At 35.4% G+C, this 24,405-nt stretch overlaps 1 protein-coding gene across 4 annotated transcripts in view; it reads right to left on the bottom strand.

Moving 5' to 3' along the window:
- The window catches only part of LOC123702013 (phospholipase A1-like), a 46,536-nt gene that overhangs the window by 4,917 nt on the left and 17,214 nt on the right, over positions 1 to 24,405 (bottom strand). For all 4 annotated transcript variants that reach the window (XM_045649656.1, XM_045649654.1, XM_045649657.1 and 1 more), the window contains 2 exons: positions 5,836 to 5,940; positions 925 to 1,074 (listed from right to left, as the gene is read on the bottom strand). In XM_045649656.1, coding sequence (XP_045505612.1) covers positions 925 to 1,074; positions 5,836 to 5,940 — 255 coding nt within the window. The remainder of the gene's footprint in view (positions 1 to 924; positions 1,075 to 5,835; positions 5,941 to 24,405) is intronic.

Raw genomic sequence — 24,405 nt, 5'->3', positions numbered from 1 at the left:
TGGGAATGGATAAGGCGCTCGAGTACTTTGGACAAAAATGGTAGGATGGAAATAGGACGAAAATCAGATAAGTTTGATGGATTAGATTTTTTGGGGAGGGGAATGATGTGAGCATCCTTCCAGGAGCTAGGAAAAGTTCCGGAGATGATTGAAAAATTTAGGATATGGGTAATGACGGGAATAATGATATCAAGGATAGGAATGATCATATTACGACTGATAAGATCAGTACCGATGGCATTCGACGATATGGACAGGATAGCCCTCTTAACTTCATCAACAGAACTTTGTTTAAAAACAAACGGAGGAAAAACAGGAGTAGAAGCGGTAGAAAGATTATTAAGAGTAGAGTTTATTTTTACAGTGGCGTTAAGTGAAGATGAAGAAGCAAAGTGAGAATTTAAATTATCCAGATTGATGTTACATGAAGGGAAAGTTTAAATACCTTTATTTATTTAAAAGGTGCATCATTAAAATGCTTTATAAATGAGAAATTTTGAAAGAAAAGAAAACCTTCGATTTCCGCATCGCGATTGAATTTATTCTATTCTTTAAAAAATATTACTTGTACATCTGTTATGAAAATGAAAAATATTTTATTTCACACAGTGTACACATTTATAAACCTACTTATTTTGTGTAAATATTAACCGTTGTTAGTGTATTTTAGACAGCATGGTAGTTCTAAAATAGAAGATCAATATTAAATAAAAGAGATTAACGTGAAATACATGAATACATGGATTGCAAATTCATGGAACTTCCAGGGACGACTATAGTACGATAATATAAAACATATCACATAGCCGCTTGCGAAAAAATAATTAAACACTGTTTTACTTCAATTTATAACATTTTTTTTAATTAAAGTTTATCACATGTCTAGTTTTACCAATAACTTTCACATTACATCTTGTATCTTACCAAAATTCTTATCATTAACTATAGCTTTCACCGCCGATGAAATAGGCAGGTTTCGTCGATACACTCCTGTGGGGGTGACCCTCTGTATTGACACTTGCAACGCTGGGAGGGACTCTGGGGTGATGGTTGCGTTCTTTTGGACGCCTGGACCTGGAGAGATATATTATATTTCTAAGTAAAAATGGTAGTTTTGGATTGGATAAAAATAGATTTGTTATTAAAAAGAATTGGAATTGAAACATGAAATAAATAAGAGTAAGTAGGTAGCTGTAATTAATAGTCTTAGGTAAAAGTATAATTAAAACGGTTTGCAAAAATAGTTAGTCTACGGTGCATTTACATCAAACGAATATAGAGCTAGAGCCTAGAGCTAGAACAATAGCATTCTTTCGTGATCTTTTTAGTCTAAGATCCGGCTGCAGGATTAGTGCGTTCATCGGTTTTTTGCTGAAAACCGAATTTTTATGTATATTTATAATTAGGAGAATATATATCGACTAGGTTGCCAGTCAAAATTTGGCCGCAAGCATGTTTAATTAAAATTTTTCTAATCGATTTTTGGGAAAAAAATTCGTTAACTTGTTTTTTTGAATAAAATGTAGTCTACATCACGGCAAATGATATAAAGATTCAAAAAAATCACGGTTGCCGCTTTTCACCTGGCCGCAACATCTTGGCAGCCTGGTGCAAACAGGTATGATTTCGATTCATTTTTACGTTCATAACGTACATTTATGAATCATATATCAAATTAAAGCTAATTTTTTTCTATTTATTATCATATATGGTTGCCTAATTAAATCCGGCCGCAAATAAGGGTTGCCGGCTGTTAAAGATGTTGAATATTTAAGGTTGAGTGAAAGAAAATATGTCGTCCTTTTCAAAATGACAAATTTAAAAAGTAATATTGATTTAATATAATTAACAGCCGATCCTCTCTTTTTCTCGTTGTTTCGCTGCCGCACGCGAATGCGTCGGTGTACTAATAGGCGTAAATATTTATAATTTTTAACAGCCGCATTATAAATATACATAAAAATTAGGTTTTCAGCAAAAAACCGATGAACGCACTAATCCTGCAGCCGGATCTCGTACTTACTATTTAGTGTAAACGAAAACTTGTATTCAGTTTTGTTCAGTATTAGAACATTGCATAGAATGTTTTAGAACGTACCTACTAAGAACAACGAAACAATGATCTACGCCTGTTTACACTAAAATAACTTTGGGGAAGACATAGTGGGACTAGAATGAGCATTCGCTCATTTTTTGATGTAAATGCACCGTTATTAGTAACATCAAGTTTTAATTCGTTGCTTGTATCGTTTCAGTGGTAACTAAATGAATAAATAAATAAAAGAAATATAGAAGTAACTGTTAATTATTATTCACATTATTATGTGGTGCACGGGGTATTGCCCTTTCGCATTCGTGAATCGTGTGTTTGTTCAAGCAAATTAAAACCAAAAAGTTTTAATCATTTTGGTAAGTGCATGTAAATGAAAGCAAGCAAATATATTATTTTATTATTTGCATACATTAACATGAACTATAAATTCATAAGCTTTTGACTGAATATAATTATGTAATTATTGTTTCAATTTTTTTTTAATGAACTTCGGTGAGGCTGAAGCCAGAATGTCCTCCATCTAAAGGCACTAATCCAAGGTGACATGTTGACAAGATCTAATAGCATAAATGTATATAATTAATATATATAAGTATTATAGAAAATTATACATTTACACGGAAGTTTTAAGTGTTATTTATAACTGGCTTCCGTCCACGACTTTGTACGTGCATCCCCGTTTTTCCCCGTTCCCGCAAGAATTTCGGGAAATCCTTTCTTAGGGGACGCCTATGTTATGACATCTACCTGCATGCCAAATTTCAGCCCGATACGTCCAGTGGTTTGGGCTGTGCGTTGATAGATCACTATATCAGTCACCTTTGAGTTTTATATGTATATAGATTTATATACGTATAATTAAATAGTGGAAAGAGAAACACCATTTATAATAATTATCTTAGATATAGGTGACGGGTAAATTAAGTGTCATAATTATCGACGTTTATAAAGTGAGGTAATTGTTCACGGCAGAGTATTTCCAATAATACCTACAATTAAAAAGTAGTTCGTGATTTTTATAAGTTATCAGAGTATTATAATTAATTTAGTCACAAAGTTTGTCTGTTCATTACATTTTTCGACATTATTCCTTCATTCTCAATTATCGTGGCGCAAAAAATACCGTGAATATTGTGGAGCTATATTATTTACTGCATACTTATTTCTAGCTCATTTCACGCCTCTCAATTTGTATTTAGATAAGAAACTATTTTTTCTCTAAATGTATCGTGAATTTTACGAAAAATATTATATTACTTTCCACCCGCAGCTTCGCACAGTCAAAGAAAAACCCGCATAGTTCCCGTTCCCGTGGGATTTCCGGGATAAAACCTATCCTATGTCGCGGGGTAAAATGTCCTTTCTCGGGTATCAAAATATCTCTATACCAAATTTCATGCCAATTGGTTCAGTAGTTAAGACGTGATTGAGTAACAGAGAGACAAACAGAGTTACTTTCGCATTTATAATATTAGTACATGGATTCTTTCTCTACACTTCCTAAAAGTATCATAATTCATTAGGCAGTTAAAGCAAACAAAAAATACAGCAAAATAGCCTGAATTATTTTATTTATTTAAATAATAATAGTATTGGAATACAAGCTCTGTCCGCAGTTTTTTTAGGCGCGTGCATAATGCGCCGTAACAAATCTAAGAAGAGTAATTTAATATCGAACAGTAAGTTAGAATCATTGTACCGAAGAATCAATACATTAGTAAGATTAGTAGCCGCTTATTTACCTACACATATTAGTTATGTAAATATTTGATACACACTAAGCTAATCCCCCGGCTTTGATTGAAAAGACTTTATTTTTAGTTATTCTTGTTTAATTTACGTGTATAATTATTTAATACTTCAAAAATCCAATAGTTGAAGTATGTAAATATACAGGTAGTTAAAGCTGAAGGGTTTGTTTGCTAGAATGCGCAAATCTCAGGAACCAATGGTACGAAATGAAAAAATTTTGATGTGTTGGATAGTCCTTAATATCGAGGATCGCTATATAATATAGAGCTTTTTTCTATACAGCTAGATTTAAAGGGGAAAATAACAAGTGATAACTGCGTTAAAAACAGCCGACTTCAAAGTTGCACTTGCAAAATTTACAAATACCTACAGACAAAAATGCTCATAAAATAAAAACTACTGGGCCTATCCGAATAAAATTTTTATGGGACCAATTCGACACCATCTCGCATCGAACAAAAAAAGAATCACGTAAATCGGTTTAGAAACCTCGGAGAAATCGGTGTACATACATAAAAAAAAAATATATATATACCGGCCGAATTGATAACCTCCTCCTTTTTTTTGAAGTCGGTTAATAATAATTTATTCTAATATAGTTTGAAAACTGAAGAGATAACGATGTACCAACAAGGATATCGTTGGAATCCTGACGTCCGCGTCGTCCTGAGTGACAGTGGCTATAAATTTTTAACTTTTCAGTTTGTTTTTGATAGCACGTTAGTGTGTTCAACTTATCATTAATATTGTAGTATCCATCGATATTAATAAACGAGCTTTCAACTTACTAATAAAATATAAAATATATATAATAATAATAAAATCTTGTTCATCAAAGTTGAAGTTCAAATACCTATATACTAAATATTATAAAGCTGAAGAGTTTTTTGTTTGTTTGAACGCGCTTATCTCAGGAACTACTGGTCCGATTTGAAAAATTATTTCAGTGTTAGATAGCCCATTTATCGAAAAGGCTATAAGCTAAATATCATCACGCTAAGACCAACAGGGTAGGAAGTAACTACTATCATTTAATAGTTCAATTATAAATTCTACTACTCTATACAATATTGCAGTTAAATTACAATATATATGTGTATTTATAACCCACATTTAACATATATTTTTCTAAATAAACACTATATTTAGCGTGCCATAAGGTTTAATAGGCGACCTAGTGACCTTGCGACTTGTAATTGCAAATGTTACATTGCATGTAATAAAGGTTAGATTGCTAGTATTTTATCGTAAATTAATAGTTTTATTTGATAAAATAATAATCTTGTGGCTCCTATATTACGTATGAAGTATTTATGGCATTGTTTTGATTACAATGTGTCCCGCGATTTTTTTTAATTTTGCAATACATATTTTTATTGTTGCTCCACTCCTATTGGTTGTAACGTAATGTTAGGTATATTTTAACCTAGTATGTTGAACTATGTTACGATGTAATTAGCACTATATAATATTAAAAAATGTGTGCGTGTACTAGAGTACACACGTAAGAAGTGAAACTTAGGGATAAGAAAAAGTTGGCGCGTAACGCAAAAATGTCACGCCTACGGCGTAACGCAAAAATGTTACACTAAATTTTTGTCCAACCCCGATAAAGAAGTTTCACTTCAAAAATCTCTACATAATAATATGTATAGCATTAAGCTTTGTAGTAAGCTTTTTGGATTAGGAGTGCAGTTAAATTTATCTTTACTAAGAAACATACAAATTATAAAAGAAAAAGAAAACACACGACAAACATTTTTCAGATGTTTTCGCACAATCAAGCTTTTTTAAAAGCTCTTTTAACTGGACTTTATTTTAAAAGAACAGCGTGTGTGCCGAGCACACGAGTCAGAAGTGAAACTTCTTTGGCAAGATTCAAAGATACTAAAATCGTCCTCTTACTTCATGACGTGACGGTATTACCATGTCGCGACCTTGATATTTTACTCTCAACGCGCCTAAAGAAATTTCACTTCATAAAATTTAATAGTATTAATACTTTTTTAGATAAATAAATAATCACTTACAATCTGGAACCAACCCCACAGGTCTTCCTATATCTGGCTTGGGGTCGAAACAGTTCGTCAGTGTTGTGAGATATAGCAATGTTAGTATTGATAGCATTGTTGTTTCTGTAAAGAAATGAAAATAATTATATTATGTTCTATTATCCATACATCATCATCATCATCATCATCAGCCCATATACGTTCCCACTGCTGGGACACGGGCCTCCTATGAGGGTACAGGCCATAATCCACCACGCTGGCCAAGTGCGGGTTGGCGGATGCCACATGTCGTCGAACTTTATATGATAAAAATGAATTGAATGTGTTGCTTAGCGTAAATCTCGAGAAAGACTCTTCCAATTAGGCGGATTTTTTATGATGTTTTAGGTTTTTTTTTAAGTGAAACTTCTTTATCGGGGTTGGAGAAAAATTTAGTGTAACATTTTTTTGTTACGCGTGACATTTTTCCGTTACGCGCCATCTTTTTCTTATCCCTACCACGCGGGATTCGACGTATTTCTGTAAAGTTGTATATATTAAATTATTTTTTGAAAGATAAGGTCATAAAGAAGTTTCACTTCTTACGTGTGTACACTAGTACACGCACACATTTTTTTTTATAATGAGTTCTTGTGGAAAGATAAGCTAGCATAATATAGGCGTAGCTCATTGGTGAGGACCTTGAACTTCAAATCGATAAGTCGGAAGTTCGAAGCCGAACGACCAGGTAAAAATAGATTTTACAATTTATCTGTACATGATGAACATCACCTATGTGCGGTGAAGGAAAACTTAATAATAATGAAATTGTATCCTACAAATAGATATTGCCAATAATTACAATGAAATTCCATACAGATTGACAAATATACGACCTTCGATAAAATATCACATGTCTGTAGTCGATAGAAAAATAAAGTTATAGACTACAAGCCCGCATAGGAAAAAAATATGGGTCAAATGAACCACCAGGGGACATATCTAGAACGATAGAAGAGCATAAAATAATAAGATTCATCACTATGCCGTCACTTGTAAGCTGTCCAACTGAGTGCAGATGAGAATTGAAAAGTACAGGTAGACTCGGTAAATTTTGGTCATATATTTTTGTACGGCATTCTTAACCATCGATAGATCCATTAAAAATAATAAGAAACCGCTCAGTGCCGTACAAAAATGGTGGTCCACAAAGTCGGAATTTTTATTTAAATTCCGAGAGTTACCGAGGGTAAATTTGGTCATTTGACCATGTACGGCATCTGTGTCATACTATGCCTATACTGCTTTTAATCCATTATTCCGCAACGCCGTACAAAAATCATGGGGACAAGGGGAAAAAATCGAGAGTTGTAATCCCCTCTCTTTCCCCACTCCAGGGGGTCATTTGACACAACACGAAATAAATTTATTTTTAAAGTATTTTATGCATAGATAATATTTTTTCATGTGCCGTACATTTTCGTTGGTTCAAAGGGGAAAAATCTGAAAAGGAAAAAAATCCATATAACGAAATGTTTGCTTTATATTTTGATAATAAAATATAAATATACATTAATATTAAGAAGCTCGAGGTGGTTAATTATCACCAGTCAGGTGGAATGGAATCCGTTAAATTGATGAACTAATAAAGAAGCTATGAACGAAAAGATGTGAATTATATGCAATCAGCCCATGAATACAGGTAAAGTCACAAGCAAATGCTAGTAATATATACATATTCAAAATGTACAAGTAAAGCGCTTTCAAATGATACCAAACACGGTATATTTGTCTTAACTTTATTTTTTACTCTGTATGTTTTGTCCGCTAGAGGGCGCCACATTAGATTTTGTGAAACCCCATATAGCCTTTAGCTAGCTGGTTGCTGGTTATCCAGTGAACAATTCAGACGCTTCTAATGATATGTCATTTGTCGAATTCTGATAAGTAGTTTAGAAGTTACGAGGGAATAGATGAACATACATACATGACCTGTCAAAATCATAACCATCCTTTTGCTTTGCCGTAGTTGGGTAAAAATATTTTAATGCCGTACTGTATCAAATGGCCATAAAGCACCCTTAAAATTGTAGCTTTCGTCGCTTTCATCAGCCTAAAAGATGTGGTCTGCACAAAAATGTACGGCATCGTTTTTTCCTAATTTATCTATGTTAATACTATTTAAAACAACGAATAAAGTGTAGAAAACTATTATATTTCATTAATCTACGATGTTTAAACTTTTACAAAATTTCTGTTTTTGCATTTCTCTATAACTTTTTTTAGAACGGTTTCTTTTGAACGGCAATACTATACAACAATTGAATTTTACAATATCATGACCATGTTAAAAAAAAAGTTCCCGTACAGGGTCAAATGACCTTACAGCTCTTTATATCAAGAATTCGATGAAATTAAGATGATTATTGGTATACATTTAAAAGAACAATTATTTTTTGACGGCATTGCTTTTAATAGTACTTTTGAGTGCTAGATAATGTTTTGGAACCGAAGCCGTACTTAGTCAAATGACCCCCTGGAGTGGGGAAAGAGAGGGGATTGCAACTCTCGATTTTTTCCCCTTGTCCCCATGATTTTTGTACGGCGTTGCGGAATAATGGATTAAAAGCAGTATAGGCATAGTATGACACAGATGCCGTACATGGTCAAATGACCAAATTTACCCTCGGTAACTCTCGGAATTTAAATAAAAATTCCGACTTTGTGGACCACCATTTTTGTACGGCACTGAGCGGTTTCTTATTATTTTTAATGGATCTATCGATGGTTAAGAATGCCGTACAAAAATATATGACCAAAATTTACCGAGTCTACCTGTACTTTTCAATTCTCATCTGCACTCAGTTGGACAGCTTACAAGTGACGGCATAGTGATGAATCTTATTATTTTATGCTCTTCTATCGTTCTAGATATGTCCCCTGGTGGTTCATTTGACCCATATTTTTTTCCTATGCGGGCTTGTAGTCTATTAGATGAATTTACGTTCACAAGGAATTAGCATGACTTGCATATATCAAAACGAGAAAAAGAAAAATGTGCCAATTCGTTTTTTAAACTACAAAGTATGTACCTTGTATGTACTATATACATTTATTATTTTTTTAAAGGGTAAAACCTTAGGGTAAAACATGATCCCATAGTGGTTCCATACTACTTATCCATACTTAATAAGTTAATATTATAAATGCGAAAGTTACTCTGTCTGTCTGTCTGTTACTCAATCACGCCTTAACTACTGAACCAATTTGCATGAAATTTGGGATAGATATATTTTGATACCCGAGGAAGGACATAGGCTATTTTTTACCACGGGACATAGGATAGGTTTTATCCCGGAAATCCCACGGGATCGTTCCCGTCAAAGAAAAATCGCGCAGTCTAAGAAAAACCCGCATAGTTCCCGTGAACTATGCGGGTTTTTCTTTGACTGCGCGGGCGAAGTCGCGGGTGGAAAGCTAGTAATATAATATGAATTTGTTTATAACTTATCATAGAAAATGTGTGCATTGATACAATTAAGAACTGTATCAGAAATTTTTTAATTAAATTTATCAACTGTATTTTTAAAAACGATTTTTTTTTTTCATTGAATTATGAAGTCATAGATTAGCTTCTGTATTAAAAGTATTTCTGGTTACTGTTATCCATATTATTTACTAGCTGTGCCCTGCGGTTTTTTCCCGCAGTGCTCCGCTCCTGTTGGTCTTAGCGTGATGATATAGTTATAGCCTACAGCTTCACTACATAGTATAAAACAAAGTCGCTTTCTCTATCCCTATGTCCCTTTGTATGCTTAAATCTTTAAAACTACGCAACGGATTTTGTTGCGGTTTTTTTTTGATAGATAGAGTGATTCAAGAGGAAGGTTTTAGTATATAATTTATTAAGTTTTAGACAAAGCGGGCGAAGCCGCGGGCGGTAAGCTTGTTCCTCGATAAATAGGCTATCTAACACCGAAAGAATTTTTCAAATCAGACCAGTAGATCCTGAGATTAGCGCGTTCAAACAAACAAACTCTTCAGCTTTATAATATTAGAATAGATTACTGTTATTCATATCATTTATTATGTAACCATGTAAATTTCAAGGATACGTGTGTAAACCCACTGTAAACCTGCGGAAACGGTTGGAATTATTCATGAATGTACATTATAATTATATAACATTACATAAGAAATATTTAAATGTTTATTATGATATAGTTTTTGTTTCTTCATGTTTCGACATTAATCAAATCGATACTTGTATTTAGGTCTTAAGTCAATATTTTCGAATATATTAAATCAATCAGTTTGGCAAAAAATGTAGATAAGAAATAGACAGAATTTTTATAGATGTATTTTTTCTTTAATGTAAGTATCTACGAGTATGTAAGTATCTAATATATAAAAATGAAACCCGTTTTCCTTGGTCCCGTGAACGGGCGGACCGATTTCGATAATTCTTTTTTTATTATATTACTTGAAGTACGAGGATGGTTCTTATCACGGGGGAAGCCGGGGCGAACCGCTTGTATAATATAATTAGGTACACTGCCTGATTAGTAAACTTATATGACTTGTGACTGCACTTTTATAAAATTGTTGTGTACATAAATCCAGGCAAACACAAACACTCAAAAACAAATGCCTTTAGTCTTTATTTAAGGTTCAGTTAAAAGTTACTTATTAATAATATAAATGCGAAAGTAATTCCGTCCGTCTCTTCTTCACGCCTCAACTACAGAAACGATTTGGATAAAATTTTGTACAGAGATAACTAGAGACCTGAGAAAGGACATACGATAGAGATATTTGTATCCCGGAAATTCCATGGGTACGGGAATAGATTTTCTTTGACTACGCGGCGTATATTTTTTAAAGCTCACATGAAACCCGTACAGTGGCGAGGTAAAACTAAAAACCTTTGGATCGATTATATTTATATCATGCAAGGCATTGTAATTTAAAGGACATTTATTACAGTGTTGTTATAAAAATTATGGACTTATAGGACGGCATAATTTCTTAGGGCTACTCCGTAAAGCGATGTTGTATCGAACTCATTATCTATTGAAGTGAAACTTTATCGGGTTTGGAAAAAAATTTATAATAGTGTAACATTTTTTCGTTACGCGTGACATTTTTCCGTTACGCGCCATCTTTTTCTTATCCCTACCAGTTACCACGCGTGATTCGACGTATTTCTGTAAAGTTGCATATAGTAATTTTTTTTTTTTTTTGAAAAATAAGGTCATAACTCATAAGGAAGTTTCACTTCTTACGTGTGTACACTAGTACACGCACACATTATTTTGTTATTTGAATGTTTGATTTGAAAAAAAAAAATTAATAACTTTTGTTTATTTTGCTATTTACTGGTATGACAAAAGGCGTGGGTTCGATACCCGCCTAGTGATCGAATTTGTTCTATTCTTAAAAAATGTCTCATGACGAGGTTATTTCTGAAAGATCACATCTAAATCCTCAAAAAAATTATAATATCAAGAAAAACTTAGTCCATTGAAATGTTTCAACAATCTACAAAAATGGTCTGATATCATTTCTTTTTAAAATGATAAAAAACAATTTTACCGAAACATTTAAATAGCTCTAATTTCTGAACATTTTCGCTTATAATTTTTTTATTTATAGTTCTACGACAAAAAGTTACTGGACCAAAGTTGTAGAGAATTTAATTTGCAACAAATAATATTAACAATTTTTTTTTATCAGATAATTAATAGTTTCAGAGATATATCGTAAAAACCATTTCAACCACTATTTTCAAGATGGCGGCCGTGGGACAATGGTGGCGACCCCACAAACTTGGTGATAGCTTCACACTAACCCCCTCTACACATCAAAAAAATAAAATTGCGTCCTCTTAGAAATGCAACCCCAAATGTAACTTTTCAATGGACTATATTAAGAAAACAAAACCAGGCAATTGTGTTTCTACAAGGAAAGGTTATCTCTTTTAAGCATATCTTGTATTTATCGTCCGAAATTTATTATAGCCTTGTTTCTTGCAAACAAATGGATGGATTTGACCAATTAAGGAGTTGCTGTATTCTTCTTGAACGGATTTTCCTTACATACCTATATAGTATACCGTAAATGTTATAAATTTATAGCTACCTACAAAAGAGCATATATTTATTGACTCGAAATATGTATCTATTTACCTCGAAATATCGAAATACCTATCTAGCTATATTATCATCGAGATTTTTTTTTATATTTCACCTGTACAAAGCGTCTTAATTTGTATTTTTCTTAATATTATTTCTTGTTATAAATTTATAAAGAATAGAAAAAATTCGATCACGAGGCGGGACTCGAACCCGCATCCTTTCGCGCCATTCCGCCATTAACATTTATAAATTTATATTTATATAGCATTTGAATGCCATAAAACCAAAAAAATATAAATTTAATTATTTCTTGTTACTTAAGTAGTCTAAAATAAATTGACTGCTGTATTACTAAACTTCTACGATACTTTACTTCAGTGTGGCACAATCCTATGAATGAGCTTTGATGGCGTCATTTTATTGATCCATAAATAGGTTGGGTTGCATCTTAGGTTGCATATGCTATTTATTATTGAATAATCAATTAGTAAATGATATATCTGGTATTTTACTTGTAACTATGCACATAAAAGTAGGTATTGTTTTGTCTTTGTTTTTAATTTCGATAAATTTGAATAAATGGCGTTTAAATATTATGTAAGTAATAAGTATATTATATATAGATAGAAATAGAAATCAATCGGAAATTACTAGAAGCCCAAAAAGTAATGGAACGAAGGGAATTACTGACATCTTTGTTTGATTTGTATAGCGTGTTTACTATTTAATCATAATAAACAATTAATAATATATTTAGAACAAGTTACTAATTCAAGTAATTATATACACGCGCTGGTTTTCTCGTGTATCAACCGCAAATCTATTATAAACTAGTATATTATATAATATATAGTATATAATACCTACGTGGTTGTCTTATTATAGGTTTCCCGACACATACCTATCGCGATAATACATACATAAACATAATGTTTTTACGTTTTATAATACAGATTTTTCTGATGTTAACTTAAACACTTCATATTATTAATATAGTTGACAATTATTATCTTATTTCAGTAGATAGATACTCGAAAAATACAAGCATTGTTGAAGACTTCGCTCCTTCCATAAATAAAATATTTATATTTGTTTAATACCTACATCTAACAGTCTATATTAAGTATTAAATATAGAACATACAAAAAAATCAGACTGGTGGCCTTTTCGATCAAAATATGTAATGTGTAACATGTTAACAAACATATTTCCGTGTGAAAATAATAATTTTTGGAGGATTTTCACATTATGTTATATGTTTAGATATTATACATTGCTGATTTTAAAACACATTTATAAAACAGTTTTCTTTATGCGCACGCAGTCTTTACGATCCATTTGGTATAATCCACAAAAAGTAACAATATGTTATGATATAATATCGGATATTTATTCTCAAAATGGTAATTCTATCGAAAGCTTGGTTGGCAATTCTAACGAAAAGGCTTCTGAATGATGTGTTTATAAAACTATTGCAATAATATTTTAAACTCCGGGTTTATCGAGATAAATAATTAAATAATATATTTATTATTAACAGCTGTCAGCTAATATTTATTTTACAGTTCAATTATATTTATTACGAATTCAAACCAAACACTTAAATGTATTCAATTGTATGACATTACGTTTTATTGTTTATTTATATTTCTCAGCTAGTTAAACATAGTGCTGAATGGGTGATTGCACTTCTCATAAAATTATATTTTACGTCCACGTTCCATAAAATATAGCTTATATTAAAGTAATGTTTTGGTAATTATTTTTCCACCCTTTTCTAGACGGACGGGGTTTTAAGAAACATGCTGTTGTATTTCAGTTAATAAAGTTTTACAATTTCTTCCTAAAGGTGAATAAAGTTTTCTTTTTTGTAAGATGTCTTCTTGATATTTGATATTAAATGAATCATCATGAGAACTTAGAAGAGGATACCTTATATTAAATAATAAATAAATAAATAAATATTTCAGGACAATTTTCACACACGGCACGATCTGATCCCATACCACAGTATTACAATATTATTTCCGGTAATACTGTGCCCATACTAAGCTTTCGTTTGTGTTATGATAACATACATCATAGCAAACATCTTTGTTCATCACACAAATATTTGTCCCGGGTGGGAATCACTACCAACCAGTCAGTCAATCAACTACATGTTATTAACTACAGAGTTTTTTTGTACATTTGTCTGTAATAATATTATCGTTTTGGCACTACCGTGCCCCCAGCTGGGTACAAAATTACTTACAAAAATTCTATCACCGGTAGAATTTTACATTATTAAGAAAAGACGTAAAGATAATTTTGCACGCCTCATAAGCGAAGCGTTGAGGTGGGTACTACTGTCACTTCGCGCAAAACATCCGTGGTCGCGCCAATATAAATTTATACTTAAATGTATTCTCGATATAAAGTGGACTGTATTTAGATCAACGTGGTGTTAGCAAAGAGGGGAAAGACGGGAACACACGGCACATACCTCGTCGGAGGGAGTAGCGTCCAGAACACACGCGCCGCTGCCACGCGGTCAGGGTCCTCCAGCTCGCGGCGGGCAAGAACGGGTCCAGTCCAACACTCCACACAAACACACACGCGGCGGTGAGCGCGACCAAGGGCCGGGGCACGGGATACCCCGGTGGTGTTACAAAAGCACAATGCCTGATGATCTAGAGAGCCTCGTGGAAGCTCTCCGGCGGTGAGTCCCGATCCTCGCTAAAGATCGGAGAGAACTACTGGCTGTCGTTCGTGACATAGGTAGGTCACGTGACGAGCGCTAAATAGCGCGCGATGATTGGTTGTGCTCGTATGTAGGGAAGGATGAAGGAATACACCACAGAATAATAAACATTCAATATCTACATTTACTATTTTAATTATATTGGCGTTACCATATCCACCCGCCCTAAATGGGTCACCATTTAAAACCAATCATAAGATACAGCGAAAAACTATGACTCTAGGATCACATAATGCGCGCGGGTTTATAAAGTCCTAAGAGCCACGGCGGTAATATAAATAAAAAATTCTATGGCTCTAGGAGCGCAAAATGCGAGCGGGATAATAAAAAATCCTAAAAGTCACGGCGGAATATAACTAACAAATTCTATGACTCTAGGATCGCGTAATGCGAGCGGGGTATAAAAATTCCTAAAGTCACGGCGGTATTATAAGTTATAACTAAGAAATTATAACGAAAGCGGTGCAAAAACTTAAAATTAAACTTAACTAACTGCGGTAATATATTAATACGATATAACTATTGTCTTGGAAGCGGACATAAACGAACGACCGGGCGAAGGTAAGTTCCCTTGGCGGTTCTAACTGTACAAACGCGCGCGACGTCGTCCTTTGAAGGATGTACTTTCTCTACGACGGCTAAAGGCCAGGTTAGGGGCGGTGCATTATCATTTATTACAACCACGACCGTTCCAGGAGTAATAGGTGTGGAAGGCGTATTCCATTTCTGCCTAACCTGCAGACCGTGTAAGTATTTCATTCTCCAACGTTTCCAAAACGACTGGACTAACTTGCCCAGTAGCGAATGCCTATCAAGCAAACTGACGTGATCAGATTTGACTTGCGGCGCGGGTAATGCTAATAAAAGCGCGGTGATTAAAATAACACGAAACAAATGCGTTATAATATTCATATATTTAATATGATAATAATCAATGATCATGATAATTATGTGATCATTGCGCGGTAATATCACTGGATGCTTATGTGCATATTCCAGGGCGGTATCGCTTAGACGTCCGATGAGGATAAGTCTGTTGCGAATAAAAGGCTTCAAGCGGTTGAAGGCCTGCGAATAAAATTTATAATAGAGTATATTAGAATACTCCTCTGCAAAATATTTATTTTGCAGGGCGGGAATAATTTTATTCTCAGCGAAATTAGGGTCCTCTACGGTGATCATAACACCGCGGCGGGGTAATAATATAAGGAACCTATTAATATAAAATACACGACGCGACGAGACGCGAAGGGCGGCATCGTATAAAGCGCAATGCTTTATAGGCGGGCACACAGTGTGCGCTAATAATTTTCGTTCGGGAAGGTCTACAATAGACTCACCATCGAGACTCCTAAGAGGCCAATCAGACGGGTCCGAACGAGCCCACTGGGGTCCTTGGAACCACAGAGGGTGCGAGACGAGATTTTGTGGCGTAATGCCACGCGAAAGAACGTCAGCGGGATTTTCAATACCAGAAACATGGTAGTAGTTATCTGATGGGATGTTATACGCGACTGTGGGAGCAACGAAGCCCATCATGTCCCACAGACGGGCGGTAGTTGACAAGATGGAGCGCTCAGTGCACATCACATCGGCGGGTGCGGTAATTTTAAAATAAAAACAATCATCAACAGTAGACCAATGCAGACCAAGTAATTTATGTTGCACGGTCTTATCAAACTCTACCGCGGAGGGTAAAAGTTTGTGCGAAGCGGGAAGATTATCTAACACATTTTTACTATTACTATTCCATTTAACTAGATCCCACTGAGCTCCCTTAAACAAATCGATGAGCTGCTGCGACGCGGAAACTGCTTCACACTCCGTGGGAATAGAGAAGGCGATATCATCCATATACAACGAGGAAGACGCAATGCTACTCGCGAGCGGATATTTCGCGCCGTCATCTTCTACGAGCTGTCTTACCGTGCGCAATGCATGATAAGGACTAGACTTGATGCCGAAGCAAACTCGATTAAATTGATAAAGAAGCAGCGGATCCTGCGGGCTGAAACGATATAAAAAACATTGAAAACGACGATCAAACTCACGCACGAATATCTGCAGAAATTGTTGGCGGCAATCGGCGGTCATGGCAATCGCGTGGAGACGAAAACCTAAAATTATTGTAAACAAATTGCCTTGTAAATTCGGCCCAACATGCAGAAGGTCATTCAATGAACGCTGGCTTCCAGAAGTTGGCATGCTAGCATCTAAAACCATGCGCAGCTTAGTCGACGATTTATCCTCGCGCAGAACAGCGTGATGCGGTATAATATAAATAGGTGTAGGGTCACGCGGATCATACGGAGGCGCGGGTGAAATATAATTCTTCGTTAGATAATCTTTTATGACGTCATCATATGCCAACCTTAATTTAGGTGAAGCCTGTAGCTTTCTTTCAAGGCACATGAAACGTTTGCGGGCAATATTAAATGAGTCACCGAGAGTGTAGAAATCATCCTTAAATGGAAGCGAAACAATATATCTGCCACTCACGGGGTCGCGGGTTGTAGTTAATTTATAATATTCTTCACATTCAACATCATCGGGATGTTGAACGGGCGGTGCGGTAGGAAGCTCCTCGAGCTCCCAGAAACGCCTGACTAATGAGTCAATAGCGGCGGTCTCTTGAACGTGACAACACGTCAAGGGCGGTTTATGTATGTTAGGTATGGTGGGTACTGAACCCATTATTACATAGCCTAACACCGTGCGCAATGCAGCGGGCGCCGACGAGTCACGAGATGCATGAACTACGTCGGGGAGAAGCAGATGAGGGAACAGAGAAGCACCGATTAATAAATCGATTTTATTTGGCGTACCAAAACTCTCATCTGCGAGCGGTAAATGCGAAATATGCGATAAGACAGAAGTGTCTATAACAGCGGTAGGTAATAAATCCGTAACATGATCAACAACTAGCGGTGAAATATTAAAAGATATGTTGTTGTCAAGGCGCGAATAAAATTTTATATTTACGGAATTACTATTTATAATTTTTTCTGAACCACCGAACCCCTTAATAATAGTACGTTCGGTTTTCTGCGGTTTAATACCTAAACGTTCACAACATTCATTTGTAATGAAGTGACTTTGCGAAGCGGAATCTAAAAGCGCGCGAATAATAAGCCGTTCGCCTTTACAATTATAAGCTACGACTTCAGCGGTTGATAATAAAATAGTATGTTGTTTATTCGCGGGCGGGTTGCATAGAAATGCGTTATCAGTATCAGCTGTATAGCTAGCGGTAAATAGCGCTACGTCAGAGCGGACACACTCGCCCGACGGCGGCGACGGCGCAGGCAACGGCGGTGTGCTGCGCGGCGGGGGATGAGACGCAGGCGCGGGTATGGAAGATTCGCGTTTCAAATGTAACATTGTATGATGTTTTAATTTACAAACGCGACAATTAGAATACGACGAACAACTAGAAACTCGATGTTTTATACTGAGACAATTTATACACGCGTTTCTATCCTTTACGTATTTCATACGTTCCTGCGGACTCATTTTATGAAAACTCGAACATTTATATAAATGTTGATGCGTAATATTTTTACAAAGACAACTATAAGCGGAATCAGCTGTTGTTACGTAAGACTGATACGTCTTAGGCGGTGCGGAAGAAGTATTATTTGAACTGCGGTTATAATTATTATTCTTTCGAGGCGGTTTATTTATTCCCGAATTTGTGGAAGGATGAATGCGTTCTAATACCTTCGCACGAGTTTGAATAAATTGAACTAAGTTATCAAAAGTAGGCATTTCACTACCAAACTCAGTCTCGAAAGCGCGAACAGTGTCTGAGTCTAACTTCTTCAACGCGATATGAACAATCATTAAATCTGTAATATTATCTAACTTTATATTTTGTAAGGCGCGCACTGCGCTAATAAAGTTATCTGTAAATAAATCAAAGTTTGTTGCGGACGCACAATGTAAAGGTTTAAAATCAAACATTTGATTTAAATACGCGGATACTAACATACGTTTATCATCATATTTATCTTTTAAAGTTTGTAATATTAAATTATAATTTTCAGCGGAGGGGGTTATACCAGCTATAACAGTTGTGGCCTTCCCCGTTAATTTACCTAGTAAATAATATAAACGCTCGGCATCTGTAAGGCCAGGATTGTTATGAACAATTGATTCAAAATTCGAAAGAAACAGCGGAAATGAGCGAATATCACCCGAAAATGGTACTAATTCGATAGGCGGTAATTTAGGCCTATTTTTATGCAAATTATTAATATCTCCGTGTGACGGACTTGGTTGCGAATATTGAGATTTAATTCTTATAACTCTGCTATATAAAGACTCGAATGCAACGAGACTTTTATAATCAGGTTTCGCGGTAGGTGTTAACGATAATAAGCGAGTATTGTATTCGTCTAAACATTTTTCAAATCTTTCACGTAGTGATTCTATCTGCGCGCACTCGTCAAGGAAACTTTCCATAAGCGAGGCGTTGTTATGAACGTTTAAAGACAAATCATACATTTGTTGCACCATTTCGAATATAACTTCGCGTTTAGCTAATAACATGGATAACTGCGAATCATTTATATCTTCCGAATCATTAACATCCGAAGCGTCACTATCAGGTAACTTAGTCATTTTCTTAGGCGGCATTTTTAATAACAAAAGTATATATTCAAACTGAGAATGTTACAGTAAAAGTTACAATAACAAGTAATACGACCAAATAAAGTAGGTCAGTGACGCAAGCGTAATAAGAACCGAGTATGCACTATGCAATTACAATATGGTCGGATTATAACAGCGGATCGCGGAATGTAGGTAGGTACTCGATAAATTTCGAGTGCGGGTAGACCGTAGATAAATATGATGTAATATGTTCGATTTATAATGATTTTAGCGTTATAACTGCGGATAAACGATATGAATATAGTTTTAATTAACTATTTTAATAATAATATACGCGTAACTTAATGTCACGGGCGGAATAAAATATATTTTAAGCGGAAAATAATAGACGACGCAATGTCGATCTATGCGGTTATAGTTATTTCACAATGAATGTACTATTATATCACTTATTAGGGCCTACGATGAGTATCCTAATAAGGGCGGGTTTAAAATATATTTTATATGAATAGTAGAAGACGCATTGTCGTTCTACGCGGTATTTTAAATAGTATTTCGCATTGAAGATACTACTAATACGCTTATTAGGGCCTACACAATGAGTATCCTAATAAGGGCGGTGGAATCATCAGGTTTTATCCGGTTCGTAATGGACCAATCAATGGTTACTATCCGGATCGAAGGTACCACTCAATGGTCGCGCCAATATAAATTTATACTTAAATGTATTCTCGATATAAAGTGGACTGTATTTAGATCAACGTGGTGTTAGCAAAGAGGGGAAAGACGGGAACACACGGCACATACCTCGTCGGAGGGAGTAGCGTCCAGAACACACGCGCCGCTGCCACGCGGTCAGGGTCCTCCAGCTCGCGGCGGGCAAGAACGGGTCCAGTCCAACACTCCACACAAACACACACGCGGCGGTGAGCGCGACCAAGGGCCGGGGCACGGGATACCCCGGTGGTGTTACAAAAGCACAATGCCTGATGATCTAGAGAGCCTCGTGGAAGCTCTCCGGCGGTGAGTCCCGATCCTCGCTAAAGATCGGAGAGAACTACTGGCTGTCGTTCGTGACATAGGTAGGTCACGTGACGAGCGCTAAATAGCGCGCGATGATTGGTTGTGCTCGTATGTAGGGAAGGATGAAGGAATACACCACAGAATAATAAACATTCAATATCTACATTTACTATTTTAATTATATTGGCGTTACCAATCCGATTTTTCAAACTTAAAATGTCTTTATGTATCATACATTGCACTTGTAAGATAATACATACACACACATATTAAGAAAAAACACTATTTTTAACGTTCATGATATTTTTGATGTCATTTTTGTTATTTAAACTAGTTAAGAAACAGTTTAAAAAAGTTCTGTCTTGGACGTCCGTGTGTCTGTATGTGCGGATCCTTTTTCTTGTTAACACGATAGCGACCGAAATACTTTACTAATCGAGTCTTTTTTTTTCTCTTACGCTTGAGTATGCTCAGGAATAGAACCCTTTCATTTTTCAGGGTCTGATTCGATGTGGTTTAATTGTTATTAAATAAACAAAAAAAATATCGACTTTTTTTTTTTTATAGTGTACTCAAAATTCACCATTATAAACTCGATTCTTTATACTATAAGCCAAGGTTTAAAAAAATAAGTTGGTAGTCAGTCCCTTAAACCTGCGCAGTTTCACATCTAGGTGGGGCCACAAGAAAAATAGCTCAATTATTACGGTACCGCTTTCTTTACTTTTCCAAATGTTTTATTTTATTTCATTTTTATATTTATAGTCACGTACTCTTTATAAATAATCAATTTTATTGTAAAGGATGAGATTATGAGGCGTGCACTTTTGGATTTTCCAAACTATTTATTTATTTATTTATTTATTTACTCTTTATTGTACTTACAAAAGTCTTATAAAATAAAAATACAACAAAACCATTCAAAATGTACAAATGGCGGCCTTATGGCTCAAAGCCATCTCTGCCAGGCAACCTTCAGGCAAAGGACAAATCAAAACTTTAGGTACCAATTAGTAATTTTGCATTTGACAACAAAAATAAAAAATAAAATAAAACTATATTTAAATAAAATAAAGCATAATACACAAAACACTATGTTTACATAAATACAATACATATATACATAAACATTAAACATACTAAATAAATATTCATATATGTACATAGATACATTTTAAATATATTATATACATAAACAACAAACATACTATACATAGACAGTACTTATATAGATAGATAGTAGTCTTTCAGCATCTTTTTAAACGATCGTAACGTCTGGGCGCGTCGAATCGTTTCCGGAAGGGCATTCCATAAACGGATTGCTGACACCGTAAACGATGTACCGTATAATTTAGTGCCATGCACAGGGAAACGAAGAAGAAAGTTATTAGAGGATCGTAGGGTATAGGACTCGGAAGCAAGGTAATGGAAATTGGATTTCAAGTAGCTAGGAGTATGTGGATTAAAAAGAATGGAATAGAGGAGGTGGAGAGTGTGAGCATTCCGACGCAATCGGATTGGTAACCACTTGAGTTTCTTGCGAAACTCAGACACATGATCAAATTTGCGAAGGCCAAATATAAACCTGATGCAGAAATTTTGCAATCGCTCAAGTCTATTGAGTTGGTCTTCGCTCAGGTTCGTGTAACAAGAGTCCGCGTAGTCTAATAGGGGAAGGAGAAGGGATTGAGCAAGCATAACCTTAGTGGGTATAGGCAAGAAGTGACTTAACCGCTTTAAAGAGCTTGCAGCTCCGAACACTCTTTTGCTAACAGTTTTAACATGTGGCACCCAAGAAAGAACCTCATCAAAAGTTATGCCAAGATTTTTTACATTTGAACTATAAGGTATGACAATTCCATCCAATTGTACGGGGGGTAAATCGGACCAGCTAATTTTTGAGCGATGATGCGGGCTTCCAATTATAATAACCTGGCTTTTATTAGGGTTGATCTGTAGGCCAAAAAGTGTACTCCAATTACTTATTGAGGCTAAATCAGCATTTGTCACTCTTATAGCCTCCGGTAGAGACCCTGCATCTGAATGGGTGTAAATTTGAAGATCATCTGCATACATATGGTAGAGAGACGTTATATGAGGAGTCAAGGAATTTATAAAAATGGCAAAGAGAAGTGGGGACAACACGCCACCCTGAGGTACTCCAGCAACGATATTACACCACGATGAAAATTTATCATCATACATAACACGCTGCCGACGACCAGTCAGGTAACTATGAAACCAATCAATTGCCGTAGGAGAGATATTAATAGACTTGAGCAGACTCAGCAGGATTTCAAAGTCAACAGAGTTAAAAGCATGACTGAAGTCCAATAAAGTTAATACAGTGAGTTGCTGCTTGTCCATACTTAAGCGAATATCGTCGGCGACTTTGACTAAGGCAGTTACCGTGCTATGACCAGGACGGAAACCGGATTGGTATGGGCTAAGGATATTGTTACCGTACAAGAACTGGCTTAACTGCTTATGAGCTAAGCGTTCCAGTACTTTGGACAGGAAAGGTAGGATGGAAATGGGACGATACTCATTGAAGGATGACGGATTAATCTTTTTAGGTAAAGGGATAACATGAGCATCTTTCCAAATGGTAGGGAAGCTGTGGGATGAAATTGAAAAATTCAGGATGTGAGTAATGATCGGAACAATGATATCAAGGATAGGAATGATCATATTACGGCAAATGGAGTCGGTGCCAACGGCCTTCGAAGATATAGACAAGATAATCTTTTTAACATCAGCTACGGCGAATTGAGTGAAAGTAAACGGGGGATAGTTAGGAGTTGGAAGGCTAGAAATATGATTTATACTTATTTGGTTATTGAAATTAGGGATAGAGTTATATGAACAAAAGAAACTGTTAAGATTATTAAGGTTAAGGTCGGGTGGAAGCTGATGAGTGTTATTTTTCCCAACTCCTAATGATTTGAGAAATTTCCAGATATGTTGGGGGTCGCCGTTTTCGACCGAATCATAGATATGGCGTCGTTGTGCATCTCTACACATAGTGTTGCAGTGATTTCGAATATTCTTGTATTTTTCACGATTTGCATCAGATTTGCAGGATCTGAATTTAGCTTTAGCGCGATTCTTCTTCTTCATCAAAAGTCTGATTTCGGGAGTTAACCAAGGTGAAGGCGCGTGCTTTAATTTAACTGGTCTTAGTGGTGCATGCCTATCATATAGCTGAGTTATTAGGAAATTAAAGCCTTGCACCTTGTCATCAATCGATTCAGCATTTATGACAGACAACCAATTAATATTGCGGGCATCATCACAAAGTCGCTCTATGTCTACACCACCAAAGTTACGACGCAGAACGGTTACTTTCTTAACACGGGGCATCTGGATATTATAGGAGAGAAAAAAAAAAATAGTTTAGTTTTTCCAATGGAAATTTGCGTCTGGGCATTATTGTTTTGTCATGCCCTGAAATTTAGGAAAGATATGGGCTCTTCACGATGGGCAGCATGAGTTATGTTTTTTTTACAGGTAAATGTTGCGTAAGGTAATAGTCCAGAAATCGAGAAAATGAACCAGCAATGGCTGTCATTATGTTACAATAATAACCACCAAATATGACAAATTATGTATGAAAAAAATAAGCAATAGACTGATAAATATGCGGAAGCGCGCACCCGCGACACGCATTCTGTTTTTTGCATAGTTTTCAAAATTAATGAGTATGTAAGTAATGACCTTAATGACATTGATTCTTTTGACAGCTAAGCATCTAAACTTCCCGCCGATGTATATTTATATTTTTCATGTTTATTTTTATAGCAAACTAATTCATTAGTTATAACCAAGATTCATTAAAGAAAGATAGAGTTTTCACTGACGATGATAAATACCTACTTTTTTATGAAAATTTAAATGTTACAAATCTATACTAATATTATAAAGCTGAAGAGATTGTTTGTCTGTTTGTCTGTTGCGCTCATCGCGGGAACTACGGGTCCAATTTGGAAAATTCTTTCGGTGTTAGATAGCCCATTTATCGAAGAAAGCTTTATGCTATATAATAATATCATCACGCTAAGACCAACAAGAGCAGAGCAATTCGGGTGAAAC

This window comes from Colias croceus, chromosome 22 (genome assembly GCF_905220415.1).
Source record: "Colias croceus chromosome 22, ilColCroc2.1".
NCBI lineage: Eukaryota > Metazoa > Arthropoda > Insecta > Lepidoptera > Pieridae > Colias > Colias croceus.
The sequence above is the reverse complement of the archived record's forward strand: the minus strand, read 5'-3'. Positions and strand labels throughout refer to the sequence as shown.